The following is a 24,574-nucleotide window of genomic DNA, read 5'->3' on the forward strand; positions in this document are numbered from 1 at the left end:
GATAATGATTCAGATGGTGAAAATGCTGGAACAAGTGAAGAAAATCCCAAATCTGCTCAAAACGAAGATTCTGCCAGTCCAGTTTTGTCTCGTCAGATTGGAGGAGATATTTCCATTTTATCTCCTGAGCAGACACGAGAAACTGAAACAGTGAGACCACCAGAAACTCATCAAAGCTCAACACCACTTCGGAAGCCTAGAGAATGGAAGTCTATGAGGGGTTATCCTCATGACTTTATAATTGGTGATCCCTCTCAAGGAGTAACAACAAGTCCTCCACCAAAAGACAATCCGAACCAAGCAATTTTGCCCTCTTGTCTCAAATGGAGCCCAACAATGTCAAACAAGCTCTTGAAGATCCATCTTGGGTCAAAGCAATGCAAGAAGAGCTTGCTCAATTCGACAAGAATGAAGTTTGGACACTAATACCTCATCCGGATGGTAAGAATGTTACGGGTACTAAGTGGGTGTTTAAAAATAAACTTGGTGAGGATGGACAAGTTGTTCATAACAAGGCTAGATTAGTGGCCCAAGGTTACGATTAAGAAGAGAGTATAGATTTTGATGAGTCTTTTGCTCCGGTAGCTAGAATGGAAGCAATTAGGTTGCTTCTTTCCTATGCTGCTCATAAAGGTTTCAAAATGTTTCAAATGGATGTTAAATGTGCTTTCCTTAATGGCTTTATTGATAGAGAAGTGTATGTGGCTCAACCCCCGGTTTTGAACATAAAGATTTCCCAAATCATGTCTTCAAACTATCTAAGGCTCTTTATGGTCTTAGACAAGCTCCAAGAGCTTGGTATGAAAGGCTTAGTGCCTTCTTGTTGGAAAATTAATTTCAAAGGGGTACCACCGACACTACTTTATTTATTAAAGTATCTAATGATGATATACTCCTTGTTCAAGTTTATGTTGATGACATTGTATTTGGATCGGCCAATGTATCCTTGTGTGAAGAGTTTGGAAAACTCATGACTAGTGAGTTTGAAATGAGTTTAATGGGAGAGATAACTTTCTTTCTTGGCCTCTAAATCAAACAAACTCCTAGTGGTACTTTTATTCACCAAGGAAAGTATGCAAAAGAACTTATCAAAAAGTTTGGCCTAGAAAATTCCAAACCAATGGGTACACCAATGCATCCTAACACAAAAATTGAAAAGGATGATGATGGCCAAGATGTGGATGAAACAAGGTATAGAGGAATGATAGGTTCACTTATGTATTTTACCTCCTCTAGACCAGATATTGTCCAAAGTGTGGGTGTTTGCTTAAGGTTTCAATCTCACCCAAAAGAATCTCATCTTACGGTTGTAAAACGCATCATTAGATATATTAAGGGGACTTGTAATTTTGGATTATGGTATCCTAAATCTGATGACTTTTGTGCAGTAGGGTTTTGTGATGCAGATTATGGGGGAGATAGAGTGGATAGACGAAGCACATCCGGCATGTGTTGCTTCCTTGGAAGCTCACTCAACATGTGGTCAAGCAAGAAGCAAGCCACAGTGGCTTTATCCACGGCTGAAGTAGAATACATTTTTGCATCTGCTTGTTGCTCTCAATTAATTTGGTTAAAAACATAATTGGAAGATTACAAATTAAAAATCAATAGTATACCCTTATTTTGTGATAATATGAGTGCGATAAACATTTCAAAAAATCCTGTTCTGCACTCAAGAACTAAGCACATTGAGATAAAATATCATTTTATTAGAGAGCATGTGCAAAAGAGTACTATTGATATTCAATTTGTAAAATCTGAAGACCAAATTGCTGATATTTTCACAAAATCCCTCTGTGAAGACAGATTCTGCACCTTGAGAAAAAGTTTGGGAATGTTTGATTTAAGTTCTATTGATAACTTGTGAATATTTGACTCTGTTCAGTTTTGTCTCGTAGGTATGGACGAGATAAAAAAAATGAGGGCATGATGGAAGAGCTATAATTAAGGGGGAGGCAACGCAGAATTTAAGTTTCATGGGCCCTATCAAATATCTTTGACCCCACCATGGTAGTTTTGTTAATTCCTTATTTTTTTTGAAAAATAAAATCACAAAATTCTTTAGTTGTCTTATCAAATCTTGTTGGAAGAAGCATGTTGTCAAATCAAATCTTTCCTTCCAACTAATCCCTTGATTCAAGGAAACTCCTCCCTTTTCAGTTTTTGAAAACTTCCCTGGTTATTAACCGCGCCATTAATGGTTAATAACTCCCTCCACTATCTCTCTCCACTCCACATTTATTGCACCACTAACCTCCCTCCTCCCTCACCTCTTTCGCCCTTCCTCACCCTTTCATATTCAACTTCTCCACTCTCCCAACCATGAAAAAGAAAACTGCTCCCAGGAAAAGTGAAAGGCTCCTATTTTCTCAAAAATCGTCCACTCCACAATCTCACACTCACATTCATATTCACTCTACATCATCATCGTCACCCTCACCTCCCTCAAAGCAAACCGACACCATGAGAAGGAAGGTCATTGCCACAAAAACCTTTTCAAGGAAGAAGAAAGAAAAAGCTCCCGTGGAAGAAGAAGAAGAGTCTCACACATCACCTATTCCGTCTCCACCACCATCACCACCGAAGAAATCCACTCCCCATGCATCCAAAAAAAGCTCTCAAAAGACCAAGGGTTTTGTGCTTCATGAGACCAGAGAACCCACGAACCTTGGTTCAATGGAGTTCAAGAATAAATTTCACAAACCACACTCCCATTTTGATCCTTCAAGGTTTTCTACCTGTGCCTTCTATGAATTCCACAAAGAGATTTTGGAAAAACGGCATCTGTGCCCATCCTACTTGGTGAATCTCAAGTCTCTGGCCTCCAAAGGAATCAATCTACAACCCCTGTTTGATAGTCTCAAATGGTCACCATTGCTCCTTATTCACAAAATGGTTTACCCAGGGTTGGTAAGGCAGTTTTATGCGAATCTGAGATTTATTGATGGCAGCCTTCACTCCTACGTGAAACGTGTGCATATCACTCTGAATGCTGAGACCATTGCTTCTGCCCTTGGTTACATTGATGAAGGGCCGAAGGTTTACATGAGTGATAAATGGGATTCACACGTTGGGGTTGCATACAAGCAAGTTCTTCATCAAATCTGTGAAAATATGTCTGGACTGGACGGAACCGTTCCTACTCACAAGGCTTTGGGTCCAACCAACTCCCTGCTGCACCGCATCATAACTCACATTCTTACTCCCACAAAGTGGTTCTCATAACAGGGTAACCGTATCTGACTGTCTCATAATATTTGCTCTTGTTACTTCATCTTCCATTTCATTTAGTTATCTCATGATTAGACATATGTGGGAGTCTGTAAAGAGTACAAAAAGGGCTAATTTACTTTATGGAATGTTTCTCACATGCATCTTTGAGTACTTTAAGGTAGATTTAACAAATGAGAATGTAGAGAACAAAGTCTCTATGATCAAAGGAGGCGGGGCTGTTAAAAGGGGAAAGAAATCTATGGCGTCTGATGATGACTTTGAGAGCCGGCCAGAATCCTCAAAGGCGACCGATTCTTTAAGAGACATTCTCACAGAATTCTCAAACATGTCCGATCTCATGGTTCAATTTCACAAGTCTGCTCGCAAACTTGCATATAAAAATAAGTCGGCCTAGAAGAAATGCCAAGAAAGGGTCGGTCTAATGCTGGAAAGCCTTGATGATGAAGTTGGTAGTGAAGCAGGGGCTGAGGGATCTGACTTTAATCTCTCTGATGATTAAATTTTTGTTTACTGTTTGATATTGGCACACTTTGGCTCAACTTGTTACTTTATTTTGTTAGGATGGAGACTGATAGCAGTATAACTATGTGACACTCTGTTAATACTTTTGGATTATGTTTTGAGTTATCCTTTGCATACTCTGTTATCTATGTTAAACATTTCTTGCAGGTGCCCCTTTGATGAAAAAAGGGGGAGAAAAGCTAAAAATTGAAATCTGAAAAAACAGAGGTGGAAAACAGGGGATGAAATTTTCGTTTGAAAATTCATGATCACCCTTGTTAAAAGGATGCATGTTGTTATTAGCATGTTGTTATTACATTTGTTTCACTATACTGCTGCTGGAAATGCATTTGGCATTTGGTTTATGATGATGTTTGACAATGCATTTGTTATGATTATATGAATGCCTGGTTGTTGATTTATCTTGATGAACATGCTTTTATTGAAATAAGAATATTCTGATTCATCTTGGTGAACATGCTGGATTGATAATTTATTTTTGGCAGTTCCTTTAAACTGTGATATCTAACAATTGCCATGTTTTTGATATGATCATGTATGATTCAAAAAAATATTTTCCTTACTTAAATAATATTGCTCTGATATCTTGACTGAGAAATATTTGAAATTTTTTGAACAACATTGTTTTGTACTCAATTGATGTGTGTAATGATTGAGCAGAAAATCAATTTATTGATAACAAAAGAGTTTTGATTATCATCCAACTCTGCTCATAAATCAAGCATTTAGCATCATGTAATGAATATGTTACTTGAAGCTTGATTAAAATGTTACAGGTTAGTGCTTCCCTTGGTAAAAATGGTATATATTAAGGGGGAGCCATGTGACAACTTGAAAGGGGGGAGAAATTCAAATCTTTAAAGGGAGTACTCTATACTCTAATTTTAAATTTCCTTCAATTTTAATTTTAATAATGTTTGTCATCAAGGGGGAGATTGATGAGTTTGAAAACTACAAGTTAATTTTGATGATGAGCAAACATTATTAAAATATTTAATCACAATATTATTAATTTGATTTTCATTTGACATATGTTAATTAATAATTTTGTGATGCAGATTTTAATTGGGCTGAAAATAAAATTCTGGTACAAGCCCAATTTTACTCAGTCTTGATTTAATGCAAGAATACATGATGAATATGGCTGAATTGATTTTGGGCCGAAACAAAAGAAAATTGACAAACCCAAGTGTTTTACTATTAGCTCAGCTTTGAATGTCCAAATTAATGTGGCTGAAGCTAGTTGTTATATTGGGCCAAATTGATTTTATTATTACAAGCCCAAGATGTATGATAAGTGATTCTATGCTTGATCCAAAATCCATCAGGAAAGCAAATGTTATCATTTGCCCTATGCTTTCCAACGGATTCCAACTTTCATTAAGGATGGATTTCAAATTTCATTTTTGTAGCATTGGAAACATAAATGAGAGAGAGAAAATGAGTGACATGATTGATGTGTTTAAGCTACACGCCACCCTAAAGGAAAGTAAAAGTATCTTTTGAATTAAATTGATTAACTCATTTAATTGCTTTCCTTCCAAGTTGTTTATTCTCTCTCATCTCTTTTCTTCTCTGTTTCGGTCATTACCCAGGAAACCATGAAAGCAAAAATTAGCTACCAAAGTGAAGGAAGAACACTCTACAAGATCATCTCAATGATGGCAAGAAAACATAAAAAATGTAGTGGCTGAGATTCTTATCACTTGTAGTAAGATTCTGTGATGAGATCTTGGCTCCTCCATACCAAAAATGGAGAAGGAGATTCGGCCAGCTAGGAAGAAGATCTTGGAGAGATGGCTTGTCTCTGATTCTGCTCAACCACCACAGAGAGTAGCTAGAGTGGCGAAGTGATGGAGGAGGCAGAGATTGGAGCAGATGAAGCTATCATCATCATGAAGCATCAAGAGCCAGAAATCCATCTTGGAGAGCAAGCCAAGGATGGAGCGCTCGGATTGATGAAGAGTGGTGATCAAGGAAGGACTAGAGGTAATTGCATGTTGGGTTTTGCATAATTATCTCTTCTCTCTCTATGTGGCCGAACCAGTTCTGTTTCTTGGAGAAGAAGAAGTTGGCTTGGTTTTTGGCTTCAAAAGTGGAAGCTTCCCTCTTCTATAAAAAGAGAGAACAGCCACTGTTTGGAGCAAGGAGAAAGTTTGAGAGTGCAAGGCACAGAATTCTCAGAGCTACCTGAGCTAACAATTTTCTCTTCTCCTTCAATGTATTCTGTTTTGTAATTTTCTGTTTAATTTTGTCATGTCTTGAGTCTATGGAAAAAGGCAAACAGTGAGGTTTGTATGAAAAAGCCATAGAGCGGAAAAAGGCAGAGAGTGCAAAATTAAAAGAAAAGAGCCATAGATGTCCTTAGAGTTCCTTTGTTCATCTATGTTGTGTTTTATGATTCTGTGGGAATCCCCTTGTAAGTTGGGTTAGCACTTTACATATTGTAATCAGGAAGATTATAGTGAAATTACATCATGTTTGTAATGGAGACTAGATGTAGGCTGCACTGCACTTAGCAGCTGAACCAGGATATATCTGGGTGTAATTTTCTCTCTTCTCTACTCCATTTTTGTTTCTACTGCACAGGAGCAAAAACCAAAAATATCTCGTGTCAAGTGACGAGACAAAAAGAAAAGTCTTATGGCTAGGGACGAGACAAAAGAAAAAGTCTCGTGGCTAGTGACGAGATAAAAAGACAAAAAATTTTCAAAGTTGGTTTCAAAAGTCAGCAAGTATTATCAAGCAAAAAGGAGGCTAAGATTCAACCCCCCCTTCTCTTAGCCACTGATAACCATCAGAGTGCAAGATAGGATTTGCTGCTAGTAATACAACACTTAAGTTATCACAATATATCATTGGTGCTTTAGGGCAGGGAGCTTTAATTCAATCATCAAGGTTCTTATCCAAACTAATTATGCCACTGTATCTACCATGCTCCTATATTTAGCCTTAGTACTTGATCTAACAACAGTTATCTGCTTCCTTGACGCCCAGGAGACTAAGTTAGAGCCAAGAAATACACAATATCCACTAGTGAATTTTCTATCATCTGGATTGCCAACCCAGTCAGAATTACTGTATGCAGTAATTCCCATAGCAGTGTCCGTCTTTATAAGCAGGCCATAGCTTGCTATACCACTTAGATATCTCAACACACGCTTCACCAACCTCCAATGAGACTCCAGAGGAGACTGAACAAACTGAGAGAGTTTGTTGACACTAGGAAATTTTAGGCCCAGTGATGGTTAAATACTGCAAACTTCCAATAACAGACCGATACAGGCTTGGATTATTGAAGCTTGACCCTCCAAGAGTTGTGATTTTTGCAGTAGAGGGAAGTGGAGTGCGGCAAGCTGCACACCTTACCATGCCAGCAGCCTTTTTCAACAATTCACCAATATACTTCTGCTGCGTAAACACCAACCTCCATCTCTAGTTTTGGTTACTTGGATCCCAAGAAAGTAGTGTAGATCACCTAAGTCCTTTAGAGAAAACTTGGAATTCAGCTGCTCTATGACTTCTTTAACACAATTAGCAGATTCACCGGTTACTATTATATCATCTACATATACTAGAACATATGTTTTTATGTTGGAAACATCACAAATGAACACTGCTACATCTGATTTAGTTGCTGCAAATCCAATGTCCCTTAAGCCACTTGCAAGCATATGATACCACTCTCTTGGAGCCTGTTTCAATCCAAAGAGGGTTTTGGGGAGTTTGCATACTAATGAGGAATCTCCTTGCTCATACCCTTAAGGCTACCTCATGTACACTTCTTCAACTAGATCACCATGTAAAATGGCATTGTTCACATCCAATTGCCTGATGGTCCAAGATTTTGACAAAGCAACTAAGAGCAACAATCTAATAGAGGTAGGCTTCACTATTGGGCTATAGCTTTCTGTGAAATCAGACCCTGGCTTTTGAGCATAGCCCTGAGCAACTAATCTCGCTTTGTACTTCTGCAGTGATCCATCTGCATTATATTTAATCCTAAAGACCCATTTACTTCCTATTGCATCTCTGTTTGGAGGAAGCTTGACCTGCTCCTAGGTTTTGTTCTTAATCAAGGCCTCGTACTCTACATCCATTGTTGCCTTTCATTCTAGGAGCTTGAGAGCTTGCTTTACACTTCTTGGTTCCACATTAGCCAAAAAGAGTCTTGGTTTGATTATTCCAGCTTTGCCTCGAGTTATCATTGGGTGGGAGTTTTGTGTGGGTGCTGTGTGTACATGTTCAAGATCAGAGATAGGGAGCACAATTTCAATGTCATTTATGAGAACGGGAACTGGAATTGGTGATGCTACTATAAGAGCGTGCTGGCTGATTGAAGGGGACTTGTAGAGGTAACTATTATAGGTTTTTGTTGGCTATTTGAGGAATAGCCTTGAGGAGAGGTAAACTGATGGTGACTGCCTGCAGCCAAATTTGGAGAAAGCTTTGGAAGGGTTGGGATTATTGGGACTGAGTCTTCATTTACTGAGTTTACTGGTTTGGCTTTGTTAAGAGTTTGCTTGTAAGGAAATTGATCTTCAAAAAATACAACATTGGGAGTGACTATGACTTTGCCTTGTTAAGTGAGGCATTTGTATCCCTTGTATGTTGTCCCATAGCTAATGAAGGATCGAAGGTTTTTATAAGATGGTTGCTTTCTAAACAGCTTCTCAGTTGGAGACACACCATTCAGAACAAGCATTGGAAGGATGTTGATTAGCCTGACAGCAGTGATAAAGGCTTCTCCCCAAAACATTGTAGGCATTGAGGCTCCTGCTAATAGAGTGAGTCCCATCTCTACCATATGTTTGTGCTTCCTCTCAGTTGAGCCATTTTGTTGGTGAACATGAGGACAGGAGAACTTGTGCACCACTCCTCTATCCTGCAATATCTTTGACAAGCTAATGTACTCAGCAGCATTATCACTTTGCAGCATTTTTAGCTTAGTGTTTAGTTGCAATTCAACCATTTGTTGGAAGTGATCAAAGGCTGTTTTTAATTGAGCTCTAGACTTAATTAGATACAGCCAGGTAAATTTTGAAAATGCATCAATGAAATTCACAAAGTACCAATTTCTATTATTATACGGAATGGGAGAAGGCCTCCAAATGTCTAAGTATACAAGCTCTAAAGGGTGTGTGTACATGGTCTGTGAAGAAGGAAAAAGTAATTGGTGTGATTTACCAACACAACAAACTAAACAATTGATCTTTTTGGGTAATACAGGAATTTTACAGGCTTTTAACACTCTTGACACAACATTATGGTTTGGATGACCTAATTTGGCATGCCAAACTATGAATTCATCCTTATTTCTTACTGAAGAGACATAAGCAGTTGGTGTTTGTAGATTGTGAAGATTAGCAAACTTATAGAGACTTTTATCTACAGTTTCTTGAAGCACAATCTCCCTTGTATCTTTAGTCTTTATACAATACCTATCATCATGGAATTCAAAGAAAATTTAGTTGTCACAGCATAATTGATGCACAATCATCAAGTTCTTTGTGATTTCAGGCACACACAACAATTTTCTCATATATAACAATCTAGAGCTCAAATCAGTCTTGAAGCATGAATTTCCAACAAAAGAGATTTGCAAACCTGTTCCATTGCCGATTACAACCTGCTCCTTTCCACAGTATTCTTCTTTCTCCATTAGATTCTGCTCATCATGTGTCATGTGATGCGTAGCTCATGAATCAGGATACTTGCTGGGATCTTGCACTGTTGCTAGTGCTGCCAGCATATTGCAGAAATTCGCTTCAGGTTGAGAAACTTGGTTGTTGCTACTGTTATTGTAGACTTCCCTTCTGGCCATAATCTTCTTCATATTGATCTTCACTATATCTGTACCAACAGGTTCTTACAGTGTGTCCAATTTTGTTGCACAGTTGACATTGTGGTTTGTCATTCTCATATCCTCTTGCATTGTACATTCTACCTCCTCTGCTGTACTATTCTCTTCCACTTGTGAACTGTCCATCATTTGTGAATTGTCCCTCATTTGTTGGTTCTTGCATCAATCTTTCTTCACCCGAAAAATTTCTACCGCCTCTGAACATTCTGCATCCTCTTCCTCTAAATCCACCTCTGAAGCCTCTTCTTGCTTGATGATTCTTATTGTAGTTCCTAAACTGTGCTATGTTTGCTTGCATAAACGTTTCAGGTTTTCTGAATTTTGCAAGCATGCTTTCATGAGCCAGCAACAATGCTTCTAATTCAACAACAGTTATGCTCTCTGATATTGCAAGTATAGACGTGTACGCTGAGAAATATTCTTCAGTTAAACCATGCAAGATCACATTAACATGATCACTTTCCTTCATCAATTCTCCTACAGAGGCCAATGCATTGATTGTGCCTTTAATCATCAGTACATACTCGATTACAGATCTTCCAATTTGGATAGTGCTGAACTTATTCTTTAATTGCATCACCTTTGCTTTGATTTACGAAGAGAAATGATCCTCCAACATTTTTCACACTTGATGTGTATACATGCAGCCTACCATTCTTGTAGTGAAAGGTTTACTTATTGAGGCCAACAGCCATGATTTGAGAAGCACATGCATCTTGCCTTTTCCATTGTTGATATTCTGGATTCACTACTGTATCTGTTCCATTCTCCGAAACTACATACTATTGAGGAATTCCTCTTCCTGTAACGTGGCTTAGCATATCATTTTCTTCTATTGTTGAAATTGCTAGATCCTTTCATTGCAAGAAATTGTCCTCATCCAGTTTCATTGAGATCGGTGTTGCTATGAATCCTTGAGTCATTGCTGTTGAGCTACTCTCTAACTTGTGACGTACGGAAGCTGTGAAACGAAGGCTCTGATACCATGAAAGGTATCAGGCCTCAGAAAATGAATTTAGAAGAAGAAAGATATAGAAGAGAATAGAGAGAAGAAAGAAGAAAAAGGTAAAAGCAGAATTGATAATGTAAGGGTTGGCATTGATCTAAAACAAAATTAACTGAAACCTTCTAGCACCTGATTCTAGCTAACAACCAACTAACTTGATAACTGAAAACTAATAGCTATTTAAAAACTGCTTAGAAACTTCTACTGAATCAACATGGTTAACTAACTGAAAACAGAATAACTATAAATAAAAAATAGAATAGAACTTGCTGTATTGCAAGTTTGTAACCTCTAACATCATCTTTAGTTTCCTTTTCCTGTTGACACTACCTAAGGCTTTTGTAAGAAACTGATCTATCTATGATTTTCAATACAATTCATTCTCTTATATTCATTCATACCATGCTCTGCTTCAATACTCTTAACAGTGATGATATTAGTTTGATTCAATGGCAAATTGTACTACTATTAATTGAATTGATAAACAATTAATAAATATTAAATGAAATAAATTTGGACTGTTTTGACTAATTTTTTTTGTCTAGCTAAATAATGTACTATACAGACAAACGTACATAGATTACGTTCTTGTGTACTATAGTTTTGAAGCATTATTAATTAAACACGCTTTCTTTAATAAAATAATGTTCACCACAAAGGTAATCAAAGTGTAATTTTTTTAATAAATTGAGACAAGTAGTGATCGATGCAAAATTGTCGATCCTGGTTGGTACATATATAATATTACCCTATTCCTTGATCATATAAAGGTAGAAATAATAGCAAATTAAACATAAGTGAGTCAATCAACATTAAATCATAATAAGTTCCACTAAGAGTTTATTTATTAATTAATTTAAGGAATATAATCCGGTTATGGTGTCCACATTACTCAAACAAAACACTGAAATAGTTGTCACTTGGAAAAAGACAAAGTCTAAGAAAAAGATATGAACAAAGTATGAAAAAGTTGTGATTCAAAAAGATACGTCTATTTGGTTGGTAACATTTGCTTCTAAACAAAAACCATACTGTTTGATTTGATTCTCACGATGTTTTCCTTCAAATTAATTAAAGTATTCGTCCAATATGCAACAGTTACAGTGCGTATGGAATTATGGATGCATTTTCAGATTAATCAAACATTTTTTTTATAAAAACAGATGGTATTTTATATTGGACATGTTAGGGTAATTCTTTTAAATTGAAGATAGGAAACTACTTTAAAAAATAGTTTAATTATTTTGTAGGTCGTTAAAATTCCATTCAATTTTTAATTAGATATATAATTTAAAAGTTTGTAATCAAATTTCTATTAGCATAACTTTTCAATCAAGTCCTTAATTCATCGGCCAATATAAAAATTACAATCACAATAGATGAAATATTTTGTGAATTTTCATTGCGTCGACTATCTAATGTATTATTGTGTTTTAATAATAATAATAATAATAATAATAATAATAATAATAATAATAATAATAATAATAATAATAATAATAATGTTAAAGTGTGTCCTAACAATATTGGTTAAAAAAAAGGAAAATTTTATTTTTAAATACATTAAATAAATAAAAAGCTTTTAAAAATCAATATTTACTTTTTATTTTTAATAAAAACTTTTTTGTTTAGTGACTTTAACTAGTGTCCTAGGAACACTCGTTAGCAAGTTTCTAATAATATAAGTGTTTAACTATCATGTGTATGTCTACATATTTTCTAAGAACTCATGTTAAAAAGATTACTGTTAATAGAAGTTTTAATTTAAAATTTTTCTTTCAGTAAATATATAACAAATATATTAAAAATTTAAACTTTAATTTTTTATTTTTAATAGAAATTTTTTTAATTATATTTATAACTATAACTTATGCGTCCATGATACATGTTAGTTAAATTCATATACTACAATAAAAATTATTTTTAGTGGCAAATTTTTAATGAGAATAATATATTTGCGACCATTAAAAAAGTTTTTATCGATAATTATATAATTGCCACTAAAATTTTTTAGCAACAAAGTATAAGAAAGTTAATGTTAAATTGGTACTAAATATATTAGCAGTTATTTTTATTATCACTAAAATCAAAATAAATAGTCAGTAAACATGATTTTTTGAGTTGTACAAGGAGTGCTAGGGGCCAGCAACTTTTGTGATTTATAGCCATCAAACAACTATCAATGATGATTTTAATGGTGTACTGAGATTTCATCAAATCACTCACTTTTTTTTATTGGTTATATGCTGGCCAGAATTTAATGAAGTTGCTGGCCCTAGACTTTTCCTAATAGTAATAATACCACTAATTAAGAACCATTTAATTTCACACACAAAAAAAAAAAGAAAAAAAACAAGCTAAGGGAGGGTCCCAAAGCCCAGCATGTTTTGCATTACAAGAGGCTTGTCAAATAATGTGCATGCTTATTCATCTGCCACAAACACCTGATGTTAAAAAAGAAATGGTTACAAAACCTAGTTACTAATAAACATTGGGTTTTAAATCATTTGCTATTTTGGCCAAAAAAATTCCTTTAACATATCAATGGTTTACACAACCATAACCTAAAAGCAACTAAACAAAAACTACACACATACATCAAAAACCATCACCCCTCCCCCCCTACCCCCCAAAAAAGAGTAAAAATCCCCATCAAAAATTAAATTAAAGTAGCAAGAACAAAAAACACACCAAACCCATATCCCACAAATTAACAATGGCAAATTATTTGTACAAAGTTCTTTTGATTCTTACTCTCTTTTTATTCTTCCTTGTTGCCGTAGATAGCAACATACTTAACAAACACCACAAACACCATCGCAAGTCAAGGTTCAAACCCATTTATCCCGATCCAAGGTTTCCAGTACCCTTCCCAATAAATGACCCTACTAACCCTATAAATGATCATAATGACAATAATAACCCTACAAATGATGGTGGTGATACCACTATTGATGAGGAAATTGCAAAGGGTGATTTTGAGACAGATTTCAATGGGGCATGGGAATTGCTTTCACCAAACTCGGGTGTTTCAGCAATGCAAATCAATTTGATGCCAACAAACAAGATTATTGTGTATGATGCCACCATTTATCGCATCTCTAGGATCCAATATCCACCGGGGGTGCCTTGTGTTCCATTCATGGATGAATTCACCAAACAAATGAAACAAGATTGCTTTGCTCATTCTATGGAATATGATCTTGACACAAATCAAGCTAGGCCACTCAAGGTTCTTTAATTTGTCTCTTCTTTTCAAGAACAATTCCTATGTATTTCTATGCCATAAATGTTTTAAGAATATTCATAATTATACTTGCTTTTTTTATTTATAAGTTCTTAAAAGTTATATATAAGTATGACCAACAAAAAATAAGTAATAATTATATAAAAAGTTAATTTTAATGGCATAAAAAATAATTAGAAAATTTATGGACGATGATAAGTTCAATAACTCACAATTTAAACACATCTACAAAAAGATTTTGTAGAGAACTTATTAAGAATTTAGAAGTTATTTTTTTTAACGGTTATGTTATGTGTACACTAAAATAATAAATTACTAAAGTCAGTCACCAATATAAAATATATATGTTAGAATATAAATACATATTGAAAATAAATTAAATCACATGTATTTATATACAAATAAATTAGTGGCTAATTTTAGTGTACGAATAATATTTTTGTTTTTTTAATAAAAATAAATTAGAATTTTCCTTATAAAAACCCATTAAATATAACTTATTGTTAGGCTGTGTTTTACAAGAATCTTTGAAATGATTATGAAGGTAACGGCAGATCCATGGTGTTCATGTGGAGGGCTTGCACCTGATGGAACCCTAATAAGCTCTGGCGGTTTCAGAGATGGATCAAGAACCATCAGATACTATGGTGGACCTAACTGCCAAAAAGACTGTGATTGGAGGGAACATAATGAAGCTTTGAAAGAAGATAGATGGTATGTACCCTACGCTATTTCTACACTACTAAAGTGCACATTAGTCACATGTACTCATTTAATTTCATGTGAAGGATTATCCCATATATATTTGAATTAAACTAACACTAATTAATTTTTCAAGTTATTGAGTAGAAGTTTGGACTCTCTTTAGCTTTGCTGAATATATTGGTTATGTTATTAGGTATGGAACTCAAACAATTCTTCCGAATGGTGATTTCATAGTGATAGGAGGTCGCAGATCTTTTAGTTATGAGTTCCTCCCAAAAGTAGAAGGTCAAATTACCGATAAACCCTACTTCTTCCCATTCCTCTATGAAACCTCTGACCTTGATGAAAACAATCTCTATCCTTTTGTCCACCTTATTCCCGATGGAAATCTCTTCCTTTTCTCCAACAATCGCTCTCTCCTTCTCAATCCCACCAACAACAAGGTTGTCCGCACCTTCCCCGTCCTCCCCGGCGGCTCCAGAAACTACCCGGCCTCCGGCGTGTCCGCCCTTCTCCCCATAAACCTCAACAATAATAATGTCTCCGCCGAAGTCATCGTATGCGGCGGCAACCACCCCAATGCATTTTTCTTAGCTGAAACTAGAAAAACTTTTCTTTCGGCTCTTCGAGATTGCAATAGGATGGTGATCACAGACCCTAACCCTAGCTGGGACTCAGAACAAATGCCTTCAGGGAGGACCATGGGGGATGCCCTAATACTCCCCAATGGACAAATCATGTTCATCAATGGTGCGCAAAGGGGTACGTCTGCATGGTGGGATGCAGACCAACCCAATTTGACTCCGGTCTTGTATAGTCCTCAAAAGGCCAAAGGAACCAGATTTAAGGTTATGAACCCTACCACCATTGCCAGAATGTACCATTCAACCTCCGCAGTGATTCCTAATGGCAAGATTTGGGTTGCTGGTAGCAACACTCATGACACTTACAAAGATCAAGATAAGTTCCCAACTGAGACTAGGGTTGAAGGATTCTCTCCTCCTTATCTTGACCCTAAGCTAGACAAGTTTCGACCTCAAATCATTGAAGAAACTTCCACCAAGGATTTGAAGTATGGGGTTAACTTTGAGACACAATTTTCAGTGAAGACAGGATTTCATCGTTTGACAAAGAATGATATCAAGGTTACCATGTATTTCCCTCCTTTTACAACTCATGGAGTGGCTATGAGCCAAAGGCTTTTGGTTCTCAAAAATGAAGGTTTTGTTAAAGATTTTATTAAAGGGGTTTTTAGGTTAACATCGGCGGCGCCGCCGGCCGGTGAGGTTGCTCCTCCGGGATATTACTTGCTATTTGTTGTCCACCGTGGGGTACCTAGCAAAGGAATGTGGGTACACATTCAGAAATAGGATATATAGATCGATAGATCTATCTATTTCTTGGAAGCTATTGGTATTTTGTGGATAGTTATGTTCTAGTTTTTGTATTGAAATTCCTCATTTTTTGTATGTAAAGAAAGAAAATGATGGAAAATAGTAATGTATATAAATGTAAATTAATTACATGCTTTGTTATTTTAGTTCAATTCGTCCAACTTCTTGTAGAAGAGAGTTGCAACGCATAGGAGGAACTAGTTCATATTAATTAGTGTTACTTGAAATAATGTAAATAATTATGTTAATGATTAAGAAAGGATAGTGGTATCATTTCTCCCTAGAATACTATTCATAAAAATTTTCCAATCCCTTTTTTTATTTTTATTATTATTATTAGGAAAAGTATAGGTAACCAATAACATTTTTGAACAATATGTAAACAATGTGAATTAATAGGGTTAAAAGAGTAAATTTAATTAGTAGCATTAAATTAGGGTGTAGTATATTTTTATTTGATTGGTAGTTGTTCATGTTGTTCAAGATAATCATTTTAGTATTCTCCTTATTATTATTATTATTATTTTATTATTATTATCTCAGACCATGTCTCATTCTAGTTGGACTAATCAAATCAAAATTTTATTTAAAAATTTATTATTTTCTAATAAATTATTATATACATAAAATATAGTTTAAATCACTGATACTTATTTAAGTGAATGAATCAATCAATTAAAATTAGTTATTATTAGCCTTTAATTTTTTTTTTTGTTGGTGAAATTGGGTTCAAATAAGAGATTGGGCATTTGGATTTCTTCTTTGATCTTTTGTATATGATTCCATTGGCCCTTTTCTCTCTCTCTCTTATTTTTGGAACTGGGCACCCAATTTTATTTAGTGTTTGAGCCTCCGACCCGTGTGTTTTATTTTTAAAAAACTCTATATATTAATATTGTCCGTTAACCTACTTCTATTTGTCTAGATGTTTTTTTGAAAAAAAGCAGCTAGTGTTGAGCATAAGAAAACAACAAAAGAATCAACATAAACTATAAAGAAAAAGAAAAACTAGCCAGCACATACAACGTTAACTTTATCGCTTGTGATCTCCAATATTATTATCAACAACAAAAAAATCTACCCATAGCTACTCCTTATAATTTGTAAAGAACATATGGATAATCTCGTTGACCTCTTTTTTTTTAGGTTGAAAAATCCTTCTATTCCTTTTTAGTCATATGTTCCAAATAATCGCACAAAAGTATACCATCCATCTCTTACCTATCTCCTTACTAATAAATATCTCAATCTAACTAAGAAAATGTTCTTTCAACGTCCTTGGACACGACCATTGCCTTGCAACAAATGATAGCCAAACGCACTAAACCTACCAAAAAAATCACAACCAAAAAACATATCTTTCGAAAGCAAATATAATTATTTCGATAAAATATTCCTTTCATTTCATTCTTTTTCTGTATTACAGAATCTGATTCTTTTTGGATTATAGTTAATGGTTGTTTAGAAATTCCATCATTATCCCAGAATTGTACATGAGAATAATTAGGGGTATTCGTAGATCGAATAAAATATAGTCAAAATCTCAATTCAATTTACACTTTTTATACTTAGATCTAATTAAAATTATATATTTGCAGATCGAATCTGATATCGGATATCGAATATATTAAAAACTTATTTTTATAAAAAATCAATAATTTTTTTAGTTCATTTAATAAAATTTTTTTCACTCTAATAAAATCTCTTTTTCATTCTTTTTGACATGCTCACACTTCTAAAATATTATGAAACTAGTTTTTTTAAAATAAAAAAATAATACAATGTATATGTATAATTATTATTATTTAATTGAAATAAAATATAAATTCAATATATATATTATTTATTTATTTATTATTTGGTGCCGCCAATCTCCACATATACGGATTGGATCTTATATAGATATAAATGTGATATTCGCAATACAATTTTATTAGAATGTAATTGAATTCAATTGGATCATATTCGCAAATTATAAATCGAATACAGATAAATACGACGGATTCATGGATATAATCCCATTTAAGAACACCCTAACAACAATAGCATTAGCTTTCAACGGCGGTGGTGACACGGCTGAAAGCAGTGTTGACCGACGACTCCCCAGGTCACGGTGTGGGGCGACGGTGATATTCCATGTATGAATAAATCATGACCAGCGTTTAAGAAAGGAGGAAAAAGGTTTTCACTTTCTTCATATATGTCATGTTCTCTGTTGGTCAATGTGGCGTGCACGTCCCATATTTATTTAAGTACACACCCTTCAACTTAATTTATTCCTTCATAGACAATTGAATAAGTGAATTAGTGATCGAATTGAAAATCACTCTCAAGACTCAACACTAGAAGCTGTAACTAGCTATTGAACTCTATAGTCCTATGCACGACATTCTCTTATTCTCTCACCGCGTTCTTCTCTCCAGCTTCACACACCAACTTTTTTCCATGCAAATCATATAATATTACCAATCTACATATTTTTATTTGGACCAAAATTAAAAACCTAACTCTCTTTGGATAGTAATCTCCTAAAGTAAATCTCAATATATATTATCATGTACAAAAAGCTAGATATTCAAAATTTACTTTTCAAAAAAGTACCTGCTTATTGAATTGATGATATGTGAAGCTAATGATATCTGACATCAAATTGTGACATACATACACTTTTTCTAATTCGTGTAATATATATATATATATATATATATATATATAATTGTATATGGAAACAAACTTCTAATTTGAAATACAATTAGAACGTACATAAATTCGTTATCAAAAAATATTACGTACACCTAAAAAATCAACTATTAAATTAGTTGTTATATATATATGTATGAAGACATGTGTTGTTTAACTTAATTTAATATTTTTATATTCAATATATATTGTATACCAATGACTGTTTTTTAGTGTATACATTACATAATTATTCTTTATTAATTACTAGGCTGCGTGCTCTCACACAGTCACATTATAACAATAATTTAATTAGAATGTCAAACGTCACTATTATGAAAATAAAGGTAAATAATATAGTCGGATGGAAACTAACCAATTAAATTATTTTTAATTCATCTTTCATCTTTATAATATATAATACATAGCACTATAGCAGTATGCTATATATATAAAGTGATCTAGATGGAACCAAAAGACAAATAAACGACCAAATTTTCAACTCCATATAAAACATACATCAAACACATACATATGGCAGCAGCATCTGAAAAAATGGTTTTGGCTTTGTTGTTCATATTTTTCATGGCACGAGGGATTATCATAGTGGATGCAAACTTTGGCAAAAGCATGTATCTCACATGGGGTACCCAACATGCTTCAATTCAGGGTGAAGATCTTCAGCTTGTGTTAGATCAAACTTCAGGTATATACAATAATCTACTATATATGCTTCTCATGCACCCAATTCTTTTGTATTGTTATTTCTAATAATTCTATATATATTTCTTTGCTAATTAATAAGTTAATTATTCTATTTGGTTACATAGGAATAATGTAGTGTTTGAGGATAAAAAATATACTGTAAACGATATCAAGAGTAATTATTTGTTGCCAATGAGTAATAGCTCAAATGGCATAGTCTCTCCATACTCAATTAAAAGATTGCAAGTTCGAGTTTCATATCTTTGGTAAAAAAAAAAAAAAGAGTAATTATTTGTTTTATTGTGGAGTAAGTAGATATATAAATAAATTTATTTTTGTGAGCTTAATTAACAATCTTGCTATTTAGCATGGTTATGAAAATTGAATTGAAAATTGAAAATGGGTCATTGAATCAATTCGATTAAGATAAAAATCAATCAGTAATGAATCAACTAGAATAAAAAAATCGATTAAACAACCGATTAACTGATTGAACCAATCTAGTTATTTAACGGTTAAATGATTTAAAATTATAAAATATAAAAAAATATTTTTTAAATTATATATTTATACATAAATAAACACTAAAAAATATATTTTATACATAAATATATTATTTTATATACTCGTCGGTTTAATCACTTATTTAAACCTTTAAACATGTGATCCTCTCATTTTTACTAATTCCATTACCGATTTAATTTCCAGAATTTTGCTATTTTAAAAGAAAAAAAAAAGAGAAAAACAATTAAGAGAAAATATTTTAAAAATTTTATTTAAAAATCTATTAAAATAATTTAAAATTCTAAATCATTTCTCTTGAAAATTAATATTGAGAAAAATTGTAATTAACGAAGTGAAAACATGGGTTGAGTTTTAATTTCAGGCTCTGCTGCTCAAACAAAGATACCATTCTTATTTGGAAGTATAGAATCGAAAATCAAACTGGTACCTAATAATTCTGCAGGAACTGTTACAGCCTATTATGTAAGTAGTTCATTGGATACACAATTATTGATTTTGTTCCGTTTTATCTGTCACTAATAATTTTATTTTCTTTTATTTTTTTAATTGTTGGAATGGGTAAAGCTATCCTCAACAGGAAGTCAACATGATGAGATAGACTTTGAGTTCTTAGGCAACATTTCAGGACAACCATATATTGTCCACACAAACATATATACACAAGGAAATGGAAGCAAAGAGCAACAATTTTACCTTTGGTTTGACCCTACCGCTGATTTTCACAATTACACCATTCATTGGAACCCCACTCAAGTTGTGTAAGTTTATCAATTTCATTTACCACACTTTTTGGATGAACAAAGCAGAGAATTAAGTCATGAAAATGGGTGGTAAAAGCTCATTCACAGTCAATTTTACGTGAAGTTAATAGTTGAAAATCGTCAAATAATTTGACTGATTTGACTAAATTTTCATCTAACGACTCTTAGTCATTAACTTCACATGCTATATTTGAGTTTTCACCAAACAAGACTAATTATATTGAACTGTAAAAATTAGATATTCAATTAAAATTTTGGCATATTTATTAAGTAAGGAGTATTATACTTTTTGTTGGTTAAACAAAATGTTAACTTTTTATTTGTTATATATATTGAAGATTCAGATTTAAAAGGATAATTTGTTAATCAGTTTAACAATACTTTTTGATAAAATTATAAAAAAGGTCCAAAACTTTTTAATTTGTTTGATTCATTCAATAGCACGTCATTTTTCAAAAAATCTTGCATTCTCTATTTTTTTTTCTAATTATTAAGATTTACCTTAAATTTAATATAATAAATTATTATATATTTTTCTTTTAAAATTATTTTTTTGAACCTGTCGTCGTATTAAAATCAATTCAATTTAACGAATTCGTCAATTTTTTACCTTACTTGCAATAAGTTTTTTGAATTGAAATTAATCAATCTACCTAACCAATTTTCAGTTAATCGGTTGAATCAATTAGTTTGACCTAATTTTCATAACCATAATTGAAACATGTAAAAGTGTTTAATTATTTTTTTTCTTTTTTCTTAAAAAAACTAGGTGGTATATTGATAGCATACCGATTAGAGTTTTTATGAACTATGAAGAGGAGGGCATAGCATACCCAAACAAGCAAGGAATGAAAGTATACACAAGCCTATGGAATGCAGATGATTGGGCCACAAGGGGTGGTTTGGTGAAGACTAATTGGACCAATGCACCATTCATTGCAAGGTTGAACCGTTTCAGAGCAAGGGCTTGCAAATGGAATGGACCAATTAGCATAAACAATTGTGCCTCTAATGTCCCTTCTAATTGGTGGACTTCACCCATTTACAAGCAATTAAGCTATGCACAGATGGGTCAGTTAAATTGGGTTAGAAACAATTACATGATCTATGATTACTGCAAAGATACCAAGAGATTCAATGGTCAAGTGCCTCCTGAATGTTTCAAGACACAGTTCTAAGTGTTAAATTAACCGTAAGTACTTTAACGATGATGTTTTTATATGAATATTATATTATAAATGGTTAGATAATTCAGTTAAATATATCAATTTATCTAATAATTTATAATGTAATTTTCATACGAAGACATCGTCAATACTAAGTCATATGTCATATGTCATGTGAATTTTCATAAGACAGAATCTATTCATGCGGGAGTTTGTTTTGTCTTTTGTCTCAATATTTTTAATTTGTTTATGGGATTCAGAGTTCAGACTTTGTGATTTAATTATTGTTCATGAACTGAATAATACTGCCTTGTGCATTGTAATTTTTCGGTTATTTTCAACTTTATTTCCTTTCTTATTGTACCCATATATTGTATGTTAAAATCTCTTATTCTTTATTACTATAAGTCACTCTAAATGTATAATTTACAAGTGTGAAATATCTTTCATCTTTTGAATAATGATTATCGAAAATTAGTATTTGAAAAAAATATATAAGTATATATGTCGAGAAAAATTAGGATTGAATAATTATTATCGAATATTAGGATTCGAAGGGAATATATTAAGTAAAAATATGGAAAAAATAGAATTTGGAGAAAAAATTATGATTAAAGAGACAAAAAAAAAAGATATAAATGTATTTATTGATAATAGTAAATGATATTTTTGGTAAAAAATAATTAAAACTTCTTTTATTTTTATTTTTTAAAGTAAGTTATTGTTGGTTTCTAAAAAAGACAAATAATTGTTTTTAAATATATATCTAAACTTATTTAAAATATAATAAAAAAAAATTCTCTTTAAAGAAAAAACTTTTTCCACTTAAAAAAGCCAAACAACACTTAATGAATGTCTATAAATGTTTCTATAAGTGCTCATTAAATTCAGAAACATGCATGTAATAACAAAATCAAGGTTTAGGAGTATGCTTCATTCCAATTTCATCAAGTAGGACCAGAATTTAGCACCTGCTTCAGGCTTCAATTTTAAACACACCATTTAGGATAAAATGCATTTAAAGATGTATTGAAATTTTGATTATATAAGATTTGTTTACCAGTCTCCAAACATATTATGGAATTCAATTAATCCAATAAAACCATGTAAACATTCAACATGATGCGTTATTATTCTCATGAGTCAATTTCATACACAATCTAACCAAGCTTAAGATGACTTGAAAATGAAATAGAGGAAAATGTGTAGACAAATTAATTAGGGTACTCGTTTCGTTCTAATTATTCGAAATCGCTTTTGTAATTTGATTTTTCTTTTCTAAAAAAATACTTGGAATTTTTTTTAATGTTGGTTATTTTATAAACTTATACAAATATGTGAATTTCTTTTAAGCATAACCAAACACACCCATAAACTAGAGCAAGCAGACAAAAAATAGATGGCGTGCAAGGAAATAACATTAATTATTGTACAAATTTCTAGATCTAACAAAGAACCTTGGATTTTTCTTGGGGAGAAAAAAAAACATACAACGATGTTAACACCTTAAATGTTGTGTTTAGGAAGATGACAAAGAAGACAATTTTATCATTGCCAATGGAGAAAAATTAGACATAATATATCATATAAATTATAATTTTATAGCTACATATATTTCAATTCTTGTAAATTTTGTTTATTTGTGTCTTGAATTTTAGGCTATATATGAAAAGTAATAGTAAGATAATAAATAAAGGTTACGTGGAGAAAATGGCCATGCCTTATTCTCAATTGATTTAATTTATATCAATTTTGAGTAAAGAAATTCATCAAATTCAAACTATATTACATTTGATTGAATCATTTTGCTTATATATTTTGAATGTAATTAAATCCGAACCAAATTTTATCAATTTGAATTCGAGTGACTTCTAAAATATTGCAAACTAATATTCATCAAATTTAATTTAAAAAAAAAAACTCATTTAACATTTGTAAATTAAAATAATATTTAACCATGGTATAAATGAAAAAGTGATGCAATCAAAAAGCCAAGGCGAAGGGGAGGAGGAAGCTGATTTATGATGAGAGTATTAATGGTGGGGGGGCTGGTTGTGGATGATTGGTCGCAGGTGGAGGTAGTTGGAAGCGAGCCATTGCATGGACACGAGTGGGGTAGGATACCGGTGATGACGAGCTGAAGAAAGTTGGTATAAATTTCAAAGTTTATTAACTAATTTTGGTTGGATTAATCGATTACTTAAGCCGATTTGAATTCTGCTTCTTTGTACATGTAATAATCTTTGACTAGCGACAGACCTTTAAATAAAATTCAGATTTGTAACTGATTAATTCTTAATATGTCGGGATAGAAAATACCAAACAACAAAAAAATTTAAAGATTTTGAATTCTAAATTTTTATTGAATTGATAGAGTTAGATGTATTAAATAAGAATTCGATCGAAATTGAATTGAATATAATAAAATAATATATTTATGTATAAAATAAAATATATAATTTTTTATAATTTATTATTTTAAATCGATTAACCACTAAAAAATAAACCAAGTTAATAAGTTAACAAATTGTTTGACCCATTTTTTTGATATTTTAATCGGTTCACTATTAACTGGTTTTTACCTTGAACTGAATGTGGTCAGTTTTTATTAAATTCTTATTTTATTTTTTATTTAATTTTTTATTAAAATTGATGATTGATTAAAATTATGAAAGTAAAACTAAATATATATAAAATATTATTTACAAAAAATAAAAATAAATAAAGATAAAATAAGATAAGAACAAATAAAGATAAGATAAAAATA

At 32.6% G+C, this 24,574-nt stretch overlaps 2 protein-coding genes across 2 annotated transcripts; both read left to right on the forward strand.

Moving 5' to 3' along the window:
• The first annotated feature begins 13,205 nt into the window (after positions 1-13,205).
• On the forward strand, positions 13,206-15,947 carry LOC112747234 (aldehyde oxidase GLOX1-like). The gene is made up of 3 exons (XM_025795200.3): positions 13,206-13,857; positions 14,417-14,586; positions 14,771-15,947. Exons 1-3 carry the CDS (start codon positions 13,342-13,344, stop codon positions 15,945-15,947), a joined length of 1,863 nt encoding a protein of 620 aa, XP_025650985.2. The 5' UTR covers positions 13,206-13,341.
• A 3,200-nt stretch (positions 15,948-19,147) lies between these two features.
• LOC112747235 (probable xyloglucan endotransglucosylase/hydrolase protein 26) lies at positions 19,148-22,151 on the forward strand. Its single transcript, XM_025795201.3, has 4 exons — positions 19,148-19,356; positions 20,242-20,342; positions 20,445-20,638; positions 21,411-22,151. Exons 1-4 carry the CDS (start codon positions 19,185-19,187, stop codon positions 21,817-21,819), a joined length of 876 nt encoding a protein of 291 aa, XP_025650986.1. The 5' UTR covers positions 19,148-19,184; the 3' UTR covers positions 21,820-22,151.
• The last annotated feature ends 2,423 nt before the right edge of the window (positions 22,152-24,574 follow it).

The sequence above is a fragment of the Arachis hypogaea genome, chromosome 15 (assembly GCF_003086295.3).
Source record: "Arachis hypogaea cultivar Tifrunner chromosome 15, arahy.Tifrunner.gnm2.J5K5, whole genome shotgun sequence".
Lineage (NCBI taxonomy): Eukaryota > Viridiplantae > Streptophyta > Magnoliopsida > Fabales > Fabaceae > Arachis > Arachis hypogaea.

Bases quoted from the DNA above. Each gene is read 5' to 3' on its own strand.
- LOC112747234 (XM_025795200.3), top strand. From the start codon at position 13,342: ATGGCAAATTATTTGTACAAAGTTCTTTTGATTCTTACTCTCTTTTTA. The intron at 13,858-14,416 runs GTTCTTTAATTT...ATGATTATGAAG, and splicing joins ATCAAGCTAGGCCACTCAAG to GTAACGGCAGATCCATGGTG. The intron at 14,587-14,770 runs GTATGTACCCTA...TTATGTTATTAG, and splicing joins GCTTTGAAAGAAGATAGATG to GTATGGAACTCAAACAATTC.
- LOC112747235 (XM_025795201.3), top strand. From the start codon at position 19,185: ATGGCAGCAGCATCTGAAAAAATGGTTTTGGCTTTGTTGTTCATATTT. The intron at 19,357-20,241 runs GTATATACAATA...TTTTAATTTCAG, and splicing joins TGTGTTAGATCAAACTTCAG to GCTCTGCTGCTCAAACAAAG. The intron at 20,639-21,410 runs GTAAGTTTATCA...TAAAAAAACTAG, and splicing joins TGGAACCCCACTCAAGTTGT to GTGGTATATTGATAGCATAC.